The sequence below is a fragment of the Osmia lignaria genome, chromosome 2, assembly GCF_051020975.1.
Source record: "Osmia lignaria lignaria isolate PbOS001 chromosome 2, iyOsmLign1, whole genome shotgun sequence".
NCBI classification, from domain to species: Eukaryota; Metazoa; Arthropoda; class Insecta; order Hymenoptera; family Megachilidae; genus Osmia; species Osmia lignaria.
This window is the reverse complement of record NC_135033.1, coordinates 9,435,134-9,449,430: the sequence shown is the minus strand read 5'-3', so window position 1 is coordinate 9,449,430 and position 14,297 is coordinate 9,435,134. Positions and strand designations below refer to the sequence as shown.

The 14,297-nt window shown below is 32.6% G+C and overlaps 2 protein-coding genes across 13 annotated transcripts; one reads left to right on the top strand and one right to left on the bottom strand.

Annotated features, from left to right (window-relative positions):
* Nucleotides 1-35: 35 nt before the first annotated feature.
* Nucleotides 36-12,908, bottom strand: PNUTS (Phosphatase 1 nuclear targeting subunit). 12 transcript variants are annotated; one of them, XM_034333752.2, is made up of 11 exons: nucleotides 12,759-12,908; nucleotides 11,605-12,644; nucleotides 11,362-11,427; nucleotides 11,080-11,258; nucleotides 10,548-10,732; nucleotides 8,333-10,203; nucleotides 3,387-3,613; nucleotides 3,108-3,258; nucleotides 2,700-3,017; nucleotides 2,461-2,620; nucleotides 36-2,230 (listed from the first exon to the last, which is right to left on the bottom strand). In XM_034333752.2, the coding sequence occupies exons 4-11, from the start codon at nucleotides 11,107-11,109 to the stop codon at nucleotides 1,393-1,395; spliced, it is 3,780 nt and encodes a 1,259-aa protein (XP_034189643.1). In that variant the 5' UTR covers nucleotides 11,110-11,258; nucleotides 11,362-11,427; nucleotides 11,605-12,644; nucleotides 12,759-12,908; the 3' UTR covers nucleotides 36-1,392. The 12 variants fall into 12 exon arrangements, with proteins under 12 accessions (XP_034189643.1, XP_034189644.1, XP_034189645.1 ...); XM_034333753.2 differs by having other exon boundaries at nucleotides 12,386-12,644; XM_034333754.2 differs by having other exon boundaries at nucleotides 12,464-12,644.
* A 405-nt stretch (nucleotides 12,909-13,313) lies between these two features.
* On the top strand, nucleotides 13,314-14,285 carry mRpS18B (mitochondrial ribosomal protein S18B). The gene is made up of 5 exons (XM_034334148.2): nucleotides 13,314-13,486; nucleotides 13,544-13,691; nucleotides 13,760-13,857; nucleotides 13,932-14,062; nucleotides 14,146-14,285. The coding sequence occupies exons 1-5, from the start codon at nucleotides 13,421-13,423 to the stop codon at nucleotides 14,270-14,272; spliced, it is 570 nt and encodes a 189-aa protein (XP_034190039.2). The 5' UTR covers nucleotides 13,314-13,420; the 3' UTR covers nucleotides 14,273-14,285.
* Nucleotides 14,286-14,297: the final 12 nt, after the last annotated feature.

Sequence of the window (14,297 nt, the reverse complement as noted above, 5' to 3'; positions counted from 1 at the left end):
TATTAATGAAAACATAATAATAAAATGTTTAAATATATTGTAAAGGGAGTCTTTTAATTAGTATAATAATGCAATATATTTTAGAAAATAGGTATGACTCATGTATTCCATCAAGCAGTTCTTATACAACAATCAATGTTATATACAAACATAACAATCAATCATATACAAAAAATAACCACTACCCTTAATTCGTAAAAAATATTTAATACAATAGTATGCTTGCGATCTCGTTTTATAGAGAACAAGTTCACATTTATAAATGAACGTGTACTCAACAAATATTAGATCGTTTCGCATTGAACTATTTCAAATTATACATACACGTTTTTACTAAAAAGTTGCCTTCTTTTATATTATTACATAGTATTTTAAGCCTAAAACAGTCTCTTGTTATTAGAGCTAGCGACATTTTATACAAAATGGTACAATTATAATATTTACAATCAATCTACGTACACGACTAAATGTAAGATATCTTAATTTAATAAAAAGTTATTTAACTCATTATTTGAACTTTTGGTGTTACAATTTTACGTTGTATATTACCCTCAATTCATTTTTAACAGTATTTTAATTACATATATTCATTAGTAGAAAGCGATTAGACACCCATCTGGCAATCTGAAAGACAAATGCTTCTTATATTGGAATTTGCACTTCCTGCTCATTAGCGTCATACACTTTGAAATCATCACTGGTCATGCCAATAAGATTAAAATCCACGACGATTCCCGTACAGTTTAGTTTTTATTATAATTAGTTCATTCATATTTTTCGGCAGTGGCTACTCTCTGTAAATTATGAACGTAAAAGGAAGACATGTTAATCGAGATTTTGCTTCTACATGACTCCAATTGTTAATATATTATAAAAAAACAGATAGATAAAAAATATCTCTGACATTATTGCAGACCTTTTTTTAAATATCTGTCTAAAATTATAATAAAAAGTAACGTGTAGGAACCTCTTGCCGTCCAGCAGCCGACGAACCTATTGTTCTCCTTTCATTGTCATTTTGGATTCGAAGTAGTTTTTCGATATTAAAATTCTGCACGTATTACTCGTGAAAAATAAACTTATCACGACATTCTTTTGTAATATTCAGTTTCCATATTACACGATGCAAAGAAATCGAAAGTTATTTGTATATAGTTCAATCTTGTGAAAATATACATGGTATAAATGTCATATTATTTGCCTGATCCTTCGTAATAATAGAAAATTGCACATTATAATCAATTTCCTCGACTAATATAAGCTTGTATCGAATACAATTTGATATCTTCCGTACGATTGTTCATTCTTATTCGTTCACTTTCAGTAAAGCGAACACTTATATTATGCTACCCATGGAAATTCCAATAAATCCTTCGATCACTTCAACTGATTTCAAAACGGTGGACAGTTCACTCCAGGATGAAGATACTGACATTTATCACCAACCCGGCAGTAACCATTTTTCGAAAATTGTCTACACACGGGAGGTTGCTTTCCACTTCCCCTCCATCCACCGCCTCCTCTCCATCCACCTCCTCTGGGTGGAGGTCCTCCACCACCTCTGTACCAACCAGGCCCAGGAACACCTCTACCTCTACCATGCATCGGGCCACCACCCCTAGGCCCCTGAAAGTTAGGCCCAGGACCATACAAAGGACCAGGTGGTCCTTGAAAATTATTTGGATTCATATTATTAAATCCCATGTCTTCTGGCCCCATCATACCATAACCTTCTTGTTGCTGATTGTACATAGGCGGCGGTCCCAACATTCCAGGTGGTACCATTGGACCACCTTCCATTCCAGGTGGAAATGCATTTGGCATGTTTCCCATTGGATTCATACCCATTGCATCTGGTACAACTACTTTTCCATCACCAGTTCTCCAACCTCCTCCTCCAGCGGACATTGGACCTCCCATTTCTGGACCTAATGGACCCATGTGAGAAGGTGGCATCATCTGCTGAGACATTTGAGGAATTGGTCCCATTGAGGTCTGGGGACCCATAGGTGCCATCACTGGTTGTTGATTATGAGGGAACGAGGAATAGTGGAAGCTCGAAACTGGAGGCGTCTGAGGTTGCAATTGAGGTTTTGGTTCTGGCCACGGCATGGAAGTAAAGTCTTTTTCACTTTCCTTGTTTCCCGTGAGATCGTCCAAAGGAATGGTTTTAGGTTCACTATATACATGGTGACGTTCTTCATCAGGCTCTGCTGCCGAGTCTGGAATCCTGCAATTCAAATATATTACATAAAGAAAAACATTTTTATATAATTATTTCTCGTGGTACTCGCATCAGTGAGTACAGTTTATAAGTTGCGACTACTACTACTATTGGTCTAGAGTACTCATTTTTAATGTAGCATGCATATATTATTTTTCACACGACTATCAAAATTAATATTCATGTGTTCCGTGCATGCAACCGTACTTCATTTCACAACTGAAGTATATACTTACATGCTTCGGTTGAAGTACAGCGCTTGTAAAATGCCTTTCTCCCGAGCATACTGAATATCTTTTTCTCTGCTATCTTTTCCGGACTCTACTAAGGCAGGAGGTAGATCGATCGGAATTAAAGGTTTCCACCTTGTTCTCTCTTCCATCAGATCTTCAGTACCTAGAAAATCATTAAATTTTACATAAGATTTGAAATATTTCAGATCAATAAATATTTGATTATGATTCTTATAACTTACTTAATTTCCTAGCCATCTGGAATGCTTCCCTCTCATTTTGCTTTTCCATTTGTTTCATATCGGTGAATGTTTTCGTTACGTTCACTCTTTCCGTTTCATCCAATTCGAAATAACGAACCGATTCCAAATCCGTCTTCCATTTCAATGATTTCTTCGGCCCTTTGCGTTTTTGAAGCAACAAAACGCTTCTTAGACCATCGACGTAACGTATTTCTGGATAAGAACCGGAGTTCTCTTTCTTCGCGGAATCGGACATGGAAGACGTATCCTCCGGGGAATCGGAGGTCTTTTCTTCTGCATCATCGTCAGGTGTTGGTGCTGAACAATAGATAAATATATTTTTATATACACCATTGAAAATAACATATTCAATAGCAAGAACTTTTTAATAATAATTAATTAACTTACTGTTACTTCCATCATCGTCAACATCCGCTTTAAATATCCTGTTTTCTTTCTCATCGGAAGTCTCTTCTTTCTCTTTCTTAACATCATCGTCCGAGTTCTCTTTCTCTTTCTGCTCTTTATCTTCATCTGTTTCCAAAGTGTCTTGATAGAACTGCAATAAAAATGACGTGTTTTTTAAATATGTAAATTCAATACTATCGAATAATTGTCAGAAAATTATTCTTTTTTATTTAAAGTATACTGCTGGTTTTACGATGATTATAATTAACGTATACGTACCTTAAAGTTAGGCTTGACAACTACAGGTGATTTTTCATCGGCACTTGGTGGTGAGGTGGGTGGAGGTGTAACATCACGATTATCGTTACTGGCAGTTTCCTGTTTCTTTGCTTCCGACGGACCATCCTTCGTGATTGATGTCCTTCGCTTCCTCTTTCGCGGCTCTTTGCTTTTCGTCGACGCGGTCAAAGCATCCATAAACATATCGCTTTCTTGCAAAACCATTGCTGAAAAATAATAATAAAAATCATCAGTTTTATCATTCCGGCAAAATGACCCTGAAAATCTGCAAAACATTCAGAAGTAAATAGAATTTTGCGTGAATATTGATATTAAGATCCGACTCCTTCATCGAGCTGAAAACAAGTAACATTTTAAGCGATGATCGAATAAGAATGATATCTACAGGGAATCTGTAACAAAAATACAATCATTGTTTTTAATAAATACAAGAAACATTATGTTACAACAAAGTTAGAAAAACGAAGGATTATCGTGATTCAATCTTCGATAAAGTATTTTTTTTTAAGTACAAAGATGCGTTCTGATGTAATTCAAGATTTAACGAAGAGAAACAATGTTGAATTAAATAGGTAAACTCATCCGTGAAAGAAGATTATATTAATAAATGATTTGTAATGCAAATGAATCAATGTAATTCGATCTGGATCAGTTACTTTCGATCCACTAGATCATCGGTATTCTTTTTTCAAAGTTTCAAGTAAAAGGGGAAGCTAAGATAAACGCGTAACATCGTTTAAAGTTCATAAGTGTGACGAATGATAAACGTAAATATTAATTTAGAAAACATCGTAAATTTTCACCTTTTTTTTACAATCTACATTTGAATATGATTTTTTTTATCGCTAATGAAGTATATAATCACATGGAAAATGATTTTAAACGAAAACAACAATTGTTCAATTGATACCAAAAGCGTTTCGCTTCTTCCACGATTAGCGTGGAAGTATCTATTTTTTAAAATTTTGTACGATGTAGTAATCTGTTATGCATTAATTATGTAAATTTACAGTCTCTTCGTGAATGCATATTTTGATAACATACAGAAACAATAACTTGCTTAACATCTTTTTTTTTTATTTTCTCAAGATACGTTATTTGAAGATTAATTTTTGCATCGAACAATAATGAACAGTTGTATACAACGTGAAAATTTGACGTCCAAATTTGGTTTGTTTATAACAAAGTGACATTACGCAGTGTAACTGGATACGCAATAAAATTTAAGTGTATATATCTAAAGAAAATGCAAAAAAAAAAGATATTGAATTGATAATAAATCACACTGATAATCGTATAAATATCCTTGAAACGCATTCGGTAAAAGTGATAATAGTAAACTGGGGAATAATATACGGGTTTTAATTGTACGGCTCCAATTTTATTTCCATAAACCTTTAAAATTACGCTCGTGAGTAATTTACTTCGTTTCAAAGGCGTTTTGCAAAAGTCGTACGTATACATTTAACTAATTTATTAACGATAAATAAACATTTCGTCTCGTTGTATAATAGTCGCCCGAAAAGAGTGATATACAGTCGTGGTTCGAACAAATAATTATTTAAATTTTACGCAATCGATCCATCAATGATAATTCAATAAAGCTTCCTATCTTCTTCAATATTTTAAAGAAATATAATAACAAAGACTGGAAGATTGTTTTTATCTTTCTCGAGAAATTAGGCAATCACAAACTACTAAACATTCGTAAAAATAAATAACAATGTAAACGTAATTACAATAACATAAATAAAATTTGAATTCGCACATATTTAAATTTAATATAACTATCTTCGTTCATTTGAAATCAGCGATACAAAAATGAATTAACAAACACATTTCATTTTGAATTACTATTTCGTAATACGATAAAATGTTAGAGAACGCATACATATTTTTTTTTTAGAAATCTATGTTTTCGATATGCAAGAAAAAAGAGAAACAAAAAGGAATCGAATAAATGAAAGTATAGATAGTAGCTTGAATAATAAAGCGAGCTACTACATCATTCTTTCAAGTATATCATTTTCAAATTCAAATTGAAATAGGTACCGCATGACGAAAGAATCGTCCACGAATGGCGCGGATCTAAATATGTTGAATGGTTAATATAACGCGTAGCATAATGCACTGCTACAAGAAACAGAGTCTGGCCCTATACGCGATTGCTGACCTAAAGACCATCGCAAAAACATCAGCCTCGGTACTCCACGGAGTACCCAAGAAGCGCGCCGCGCCGTTGCGCAACTCCGTCGTAACTTCCGCCTATTCTCTCCTTCATCGTGTCTAATTCAAATAGACGATTTTTAAATAAAGAGTTTCCTTCGTAATATTCAAATTCAAATCATTGGCTTTCGATATATATCAACGCGGCAATTTTGTTTTGAATATTCTTTGATTAAAGATTGAACTGCAAGATAAATGTTTTCAGTAGCTGATATGGTATACTACATATATACTGGAGTAATTGGAAAATACTCTTGGAGCAAATAAAATCAAAACTACCTGTTATTCAGAGAAGTTTCGTACATAGTAGCATGCCTTTTCATCGATCAACCCTGTTTCAATGAATTAAATATGAAATTCTTTTTTGAAAGGATATGTAAAACTTGATTCTGATAATAAATTCTAGAAATAAATAACAGAATACGCTTGTACGGAACACAAGCATTAAATTTCCTGTCTGCTCTTCTTTTATATCTTTTTCTTTGTCCCATTCCAGTAACATTTTCAACACGATTGTTAATGCGCGATTACTGGCAAGGAAGAAGACCTTCTTCGCCATGTCGACGTTGTCATTGGAAATAGACGAATTACACGTCGTAAGGAGAGGCCCGTTGATCCTAAGGGGCGGCTTGTTCGGAAGACGTCGAGTCGGTATGCAGCGTTGTATTTTTTCATGCATTTATTGGAAGTGCTTTTGTTCCACGATATTCCGCCGCATTCTTTCTTTATACGAATTTCCTTCAAACGTCGTGCCACGCTTTTCTATTCGCTTCTCCATGTATTCGTCCATACATACAATTTACTTTCTTCTCCTCTTTCTCGCTCTTTTTCCATCTCATTCTCTCTCTTTCTCCATTTCTCTCCCTCTCTCCCATTCTCTCTCATTCTTTCTCACGTTCAGAAGGATATCTTGGGACCATAACGCCCGATGCAAATTTCAATTCTCTCTGATGAACGCAATTGATTCTGGCGAATTCACTGTGAATTAAATAATATTATAGAATTGAAATTGGTGTATCTCTCATAATAATTTTGCTTCCCTTGTGCAGCGGACACTCGAAATGGTATCATAATGTTTAAGTAGTACATATAAAATGATTAAACGTTGAAAGATTATCAAAATAGCCAGAAACCTTGTAATTTCAGTTTTGGTATGATTTCATGTAAACAAACTAAAAATATATATATAATAAATGAAAGTATTAATCTCATCTAGTATAACTTTACTATCTCAATCAGATTGTTCCAATGTATGATACCATTTTGAGAGTCATGAGTTGCACTTCGAATTTTGTACAATTAGTCACCGAGAGGATGGAAATCTGGATGGGCTCACGGAATTGAGTGTTTTGCTTTATCAAGCATTCAGTGAGCAAGATGTATAGCAGAAACCCAAGAGTTAAATATTTCCAGATTTCTGATCAATTTATTTAAATGCTTAATAGGGTGTACATGTACAAGGGAAGAAGTATGGACAGACAAGAGTTGGTTTGTTTCCTTACCTAGACAGATTAGTAATATCCGTGGTGACTTCTATTGATGTAACGTTTGTTGGAGAACGGTAAAACACACACCCCGAAAAAATATATGTATATCGATAGGAACACACCTTTTTTTTTTTTGTTTTATCCAAGTATTCTTAGAGGAAACTGCACAATTAAATGCTGATACGTCGCTTATTAAAAAGTATTTTGATTCTATGAATTTACCGCGTGGCACTAGCTTTGAAATATTTTGTACGATATTTAATTAATACTTTATCGAAGATTACCTGCTAGATCTTCTTAATATAGCAAATAAATCGATGCTCAAGGAGGTGATCCTACTGTCTTCGTTCTTCTAAACGTGATGTTAGATATCGAGGCAAGCACAAGAGATCCGTTCGATCCACTTCCATGTGGGTCGATAGATACGTTTTCTTATACCTTCTACAATATTCTAATAATTTGTAGGAAAGTAATACAGGGTGTCCTAGTACATACTATAAACTAAAATATATATGCCTGAAAGAAATCCTGAATTAATAAAATAAGAAAACTATATATGAATGTAGTAAATGAAGTGAAATATCAATATTCACGCAACAGACAAAGTATATAAATATATATAGTTTGCTCGTGATTCTCCTGGAGCCAACCACCTGCAAACTCAATATTAAGAAGTTAGTAAAGAACGGTATAATAGAACAAATTGATATTCAAAGACTAGTTATTTTAAGTTGAATTTAGAATAATTGAACTAGTTAGATAAACATATTTAATTTTTAATTTCTGAAAAAAATATAATCATAAAAATAAAATCAGGAAAACTGCAATATACATATGAAATATTAAATCTTTTCACATTGTATAACATGAAATAATTTGAAAGCAAAAATAATACAGTCTATTAGTTTAAATTTGATTAACATTATGATTACATGTTACACATAATTTCTATACTTTATATACTGTTGTTATTTGAACTTAACAAAAGTGTATATACATTTTCTGTTATATAATATCACCAATAATTGAGAAAAAAAGCTAATTTTTAAATTTAAAGTACCTAGTCTTGGAACATCAGTATCAGATAAGAATTTAAGATAATATGTATCTTTGTCTCTAAAGAATTAAAGTTAACTTGTAGAAAAAAGTATATACATGTACTTGCAAAGAAAAGTTTTAAATACAATATTTGATATATTGAATAATACTTACGTTTTGGTTTTGGTGGTATTAATTTGATGCCTCCTTTCTTTTCTTCGCTCGGGGGTGTTGTTGGCGAGTCCAATGATAATTTAGCTCGTTTATCCGCCGTTGGAATAGCGTCTCTAAGTGGAGATGGCCTCTTTAAAACAGGTAATTTTTGTGGTATAACCTTTTTATCAATGATAGGATTTGGTTTTTTTGCTGATCTAGGTGGAGGAGGTTTGACTTCTTCCTCCAGACCTGTTGATCGGAATTTAGAGTTAAATGTTTTCACAGTCTTTGGTCGTGATGTAGAATCCTGAGAATTTTTCCTACTCTCGATAGAAATAGAAATATTCTTTTTTTCTGGCATTGCAACGATTTTCTTTGAATCAGTCTTATTTTCTTTAGAACTATCCCGTGAATCGGTCGACGATTTTCTTACAGCTGCATCCCCCGATTTTTCTTCTTCCGATTTCTTCTTAGGTATTTTCCCCAACTTTGAACTCAGCGCCTGTCCTTGTACTTTTTCTAAAGTTGCTTTGTCCTTCTCTGCCTGATCCTTCTTCTGTTTTTCTTTCTCTCGTTCTTTATCAGATTTACTTTTACTAGAACTATGTTTACTAGATGAATTGGATGAATGATGTTTATCCTTGTCCTTGGAAGACTTATCCTTGGAACTAGAACTTTTCGAACTACTACTACTAGAGCTAGAGCGATGACTACTGGATTTGTAAGATGCGGAACTACTACGATGCGAACTGGAACTTGAGGTATGTTTAGAAGAACTTTTAGAAGATGAAGACGAGCTATGATGATTTTTCTTATCAGAACTACTAGACTTTTTGTCATCTTTCTTAGTAGAGTCCCGATTTTCTTTATTACTAGACTTACTACTTTCACTACTACCATTATCTTTAATGTCTTTATTGTCCCTACTTTTAACAACATCCACATCAAGACTGTCCGTGGAATCTACTACAGTTTGTTTCACTTCACTCGAAACTTGGTCTAATTTTTCAGATCGTACAACATCCGCTTCACAATCTTGCCCACTGACTACACCATCACTAAGTTCTGTAGATGTTGCTTCCTCCTCGGAGTTCTCTTTCACAGGAAGCGTATTATCCACAATATCTCCGTTAATGTCTACGTTTGTACTGTTTGCATTTAAAACACTAGTAATATTTGCAGCATCCGTCTCCACTTTTGTAAGAATTTGTTTCCCTTCACGAATTGTAATTTTATACACAGGAACTGGAGATTGAGAAGATGTAGATACCACAACGAAAGATGGCTTTTTTGATTGCTGAGTTGATAATTGTTGTTGTATTTGCACCTGCTGAGGTTTACTAACAACTTGCAACTGTAATGATTGTACAGTTGACCTCTCTTGTAACTGATGCTGTTGCTCTTGTGATTGTTGTTGCTGAACATGGGATACTGCGATAGTTGATGTAGAATTTGGAATAAATTGTAGATCTTGCACCTGAACTGTTGCATTTTCAGAACCATCAGAACCTTGAATACCACAATGAATGGAATACTGTTGTTGCTGTGGCTGTGTCGATTGGGAAACTAAACTTTGTCCCAAAGTTCCAGGAGTTTGTACTGGAATAGTCATGATTTGTGCTGGTACAGAATTTGGTGCAGCTTCTCCTTTCACTATTTTTAACCACTGCTCAACTAATCGGCTAGCCAACACTCTAACACCTTGATGACTGCCTTCTTTTGATAAACCTTTTATCAGTTTCGGGCAATTGTTGCTTTTTAATCTTTCAATATCTACTGGGCATAATAACAGCAGTTCAAGAAGTTCTTGAATAAGAGCCCAATTTTTTGCAAGAATACCATCAGTTAGCCACATGTGAATGAGATTCCATCCTCCAGCACCCATGAACCTAAACAGAGATAAAACAAATTGTCCATGTTGTAAATTGTTCTGGGCAGTATCACTTTTTTAAAGAATACATCAAATATTTCAAATAAATAAAATTGTGGGACTCTCATCAGTGAGTACAATCCATACATCGAACTGTTCATTGGTTTGGAGTTCCTATTTTTTTTAATCTAGCATACATATTATAAATTACACAGGTATACATGGTATGAACATCTGTGTATACCAGTATGCAATATAAAGAATTTTACTTTTTACATAAATATTTGTCCAATTGAAGCAAATATTATCTATTTGATGTAGGAAATATTGATATATCAAGTTAGAAAGAACATATATACTTACTGGCTAAGTAAATCAGTATTTGTAGTTTTTAATATTTGGATGTAAATGCATTTTGAAACTAGTTTCTTTGAAAACTTTGTCATTAAATTAGTCAATCGATGAACTTCTTCTTTACTTTTAATACCTCCAGTTGGCCCCAATAAAACGCTAAGACATTTCAATAAAGATAGAGGATCTATACGTGGCTGAAAAAGCACATGTAAAATGTCATATATGTTGAAGTTTCAAAAGATTATGTAACAATATAAAAGATTCATCCAATAAAATTCAAATGTTTTTAATGAAATGTCATGAATTTATTTAGACTTTTAGTATCATCATACTTGTGTAAATGACTTTTTAAAATATTCAACAATTTCTATTCCTCTGAATAAACATCTGCTAGAAAGAATATCTTTTCAAAACGTATACTATTTCATAACCTTTCACATTATGTAACAATATTATGCATTACACTAAAACATTTCAATTTGAGTGGAAAATATGTCGAAAGAACATACAAACATAATAGAAAAGCGATACGATCATTTACCTTCACCATTTTATTACTCAATAGGAGCATTAACAAAATAAATTACATTAATTTTTAAATAATCTCTCATTAAACTATCTATTTACATCGTGCGGCGAATATCGAAAGTTGCTAATGCCAGAAATAGAATAGGAGGTCACACAGGCGAAGGTTATTGATCCTACCGCTTTCCCCTTCCACTACATACATATCAATCGTAATTCATCGCACATGGCGCCCTCTTTCAAGAAATTTATCAAGCAAGGGGGAAAGTAATTGATTGCAACAAAAAACTAGACTTACCATTTTGATGTTATTCTTGACGATTTAACGCATATCGAAGTACAAACAAAGGATCATGACGCAAATCTGTAATGAAACACAAAAATATTCGTTCTTTTAATGGTGCAATGTCAACACATTTCTTCAAGGCTAAGTATACACGACACCGCCATATTGTTCAAAATTCTTAAGAGTATAGATTTATAAATAACTCAAAAAATCCACATCTACGAATAAAAGAATTATTTTGAAGAACATCGTTACCTAAGCCTAAAATATATTTTCACCGATAATCGTTCATTAAAGTCAAATTCTTGAAACGCTTCGTTACTCTCATCGTCCTTTCATTCAACTAACTGTACAAAGAATCTATCCTCACAAAAACGGAGATAATAATCGATAGGATTTTTGTACAGTTTTTGTTATTTTAATTGTTTCGTTATTTTTGCATTCCCTAATCAGAAAAATCTATAAATACTGCAGTTATGCAAAAGCTACAAATAGTAAAACTATCAATGTGAGAGGTAAGCTCTTCAGTTAACGGTGATCACTGGATGGTCAACTGGCGAATCTCTTCCTGCGCAATACTTCTGCGCATATCCTCCCACCCAGAATGGTTACACAACCAACCAATCACATTTCGAATCCCTTTTAACGTCAGCCAATAACTGTTATGACCCCACCCTTTCACTTGACATCACCGAGCAACTTCTATTTATAGCTCACCATGATGATCCATTTATATTAAAATTTTTACCAAAATCGTAGTTTTCTTAGGCATATGCAATCACTAACACTTTTTATAGCGTTCAAATAATATTCGATTATCACTCTTGCAATTTTAACATAAAATAGATACCTTGCATGCAATTTTCAGCGTGAAAACCCGACAATCCCAACGATACAACGAAGTTACATCACTACTGCATTAATAGTTCTATGCTGCCTATCCCTCAAATATTTTAATATTAATTTTTGTCTATTTTTATTATATCCAATACGAAATATATATAGCTGTGTGATAAAAATATAATGAAAACTGTACCAGATTCTGCTAGTTATTCGAAATGAAACGCTGTCAAAAAAAACTTCGGCTTTTTTGAACGACAGAAAAGCCACTCACATTTGATTAACAATTAAATCCTTTTTATGGAAAATAAATGTTCACAGGAGTGTATAAGAAATTTAACATTTCCTATACACGAGAACGACGTGGCCCTACGCTTTGATGAAAATAGGCTACGCATCGGCAAACGCTACAAGATTGTCCAAAATCCGTAAATATCTTCTTCTTCAGCTGCCATCTGTAATCAAACATTGTTTAAATTTTACTTTTATTACCTTAATGTTGATTTTCTTGTGATATCTTGTTGAACAATTCCGAAATTTACTTTTAACTTAAATAAAATTATTCTCACCTAACTACGTAGAAGCTGCTGTTACGCCCAAGTCGGAAGTGTCTTGTTTTCGTCATCTGAGTCAAATGATACTTTATTTTATTACATATTATACTGACATTATGGACAGTTAATTACAAATATATATCTATAAAATATTAAAACTATTTAATTTAATAATAATCAATTTGTTAATCGTTAAAAAAATTTTAATGTAATGAAATAATGATTCTTTTGACTAACTCAATATGAACTAAGATTGTTCCTAGTCATATCAGCAACTTTATAAAATACAGTTTATTAACAATTCATGATATATTTTAGATAATACATGTTTTTATAGGAAAAAAATATTTTTGTATATGTTCGTAAAAGATTTTTGTAATCTAGTAATGAAACGGTTTTCAGCATTTGTTTTGTAATATTTTATAAGACCTGTTTGAATTACTACGGAATCAATTAGAGCAAAGAAATATAAAAATTAATAATAAAAAATATTATAACCATAATTTAATAACTCTGAAAATGCGAAATTAATAATTCTAACTGTATCTTAATTGACTATTTTCTCTTACCAATGAATTTCCGGGTCTCAATTTTATCATATGAAAGTAGGAATGCTGGGTAATTATATATATTAGTGCTATAGATTTTTTGAAAAGAAATATATAAATAAAAATATAATGTCATTGATATTAAATAAGTTGTTCTTAGCTGGATCAGTTTGGCGAACCACCTTAAGTGCAAAAGTAAGGGTTATTAAAGTAATTATTATCTATGTTTATACATTTGAAATTATATTTTAGGTTACACCTGTGAAATTTGTACATTCTACGTTTGTACATTTTGTCGAAGAAGTAGAAGGAACAGAACAATCTAAAAAAATTGATCCTTCAAAAGATAGAAGTAAAATTATTCCTGTTGAAACTAGTATAAAATATTTAGAGAGTAGTGGTAAGCTTTTATATGATATGAATTCTTCTCCATATATTGTTGATCATATGGTTAAAACTGTATTTTAGCTTATAAAACAACTTATGGGAATGATCCAGTATGGAAACCTTACAGACGCAATTTTAAAGGACAATTTGCACCAAGGAGGACAAGGAAAATGTGCATTGTAATTATCCTTAAAATAAATTGAAATTGTTCTGATTATTATAAATGTTATGATAGTTTCATACATATTTTTAGAGAAATGGAGTAATTAGCACTGGTAGTCCTTGTCCAATCTGCAGAGACGAATATCTGGTTCTTGATTACCGTAATATTGAACTGTTAAAGCAATTTGTTTCTCAATACACTGGAGAAACTTTAGATCCTAGGTAAGTTTTACTTTTCTAAGGACTAAAACAAAAAATATTAGCATACAGTACAGTTACTATTGCCTTCTTTTTCTTTTCTACAGTTGTACTGGTCTTTGTCAAAGAGCACACAAGGATCTTCTTGTTGCTTTAATGAAAGCAAAGGAGTATGGTTTATTAATACATGATGTTCCTTATAGATATTACGATTATTTGGAGTGGAAAAATTAATCATTAAACTTTTAATTGCGTTTAA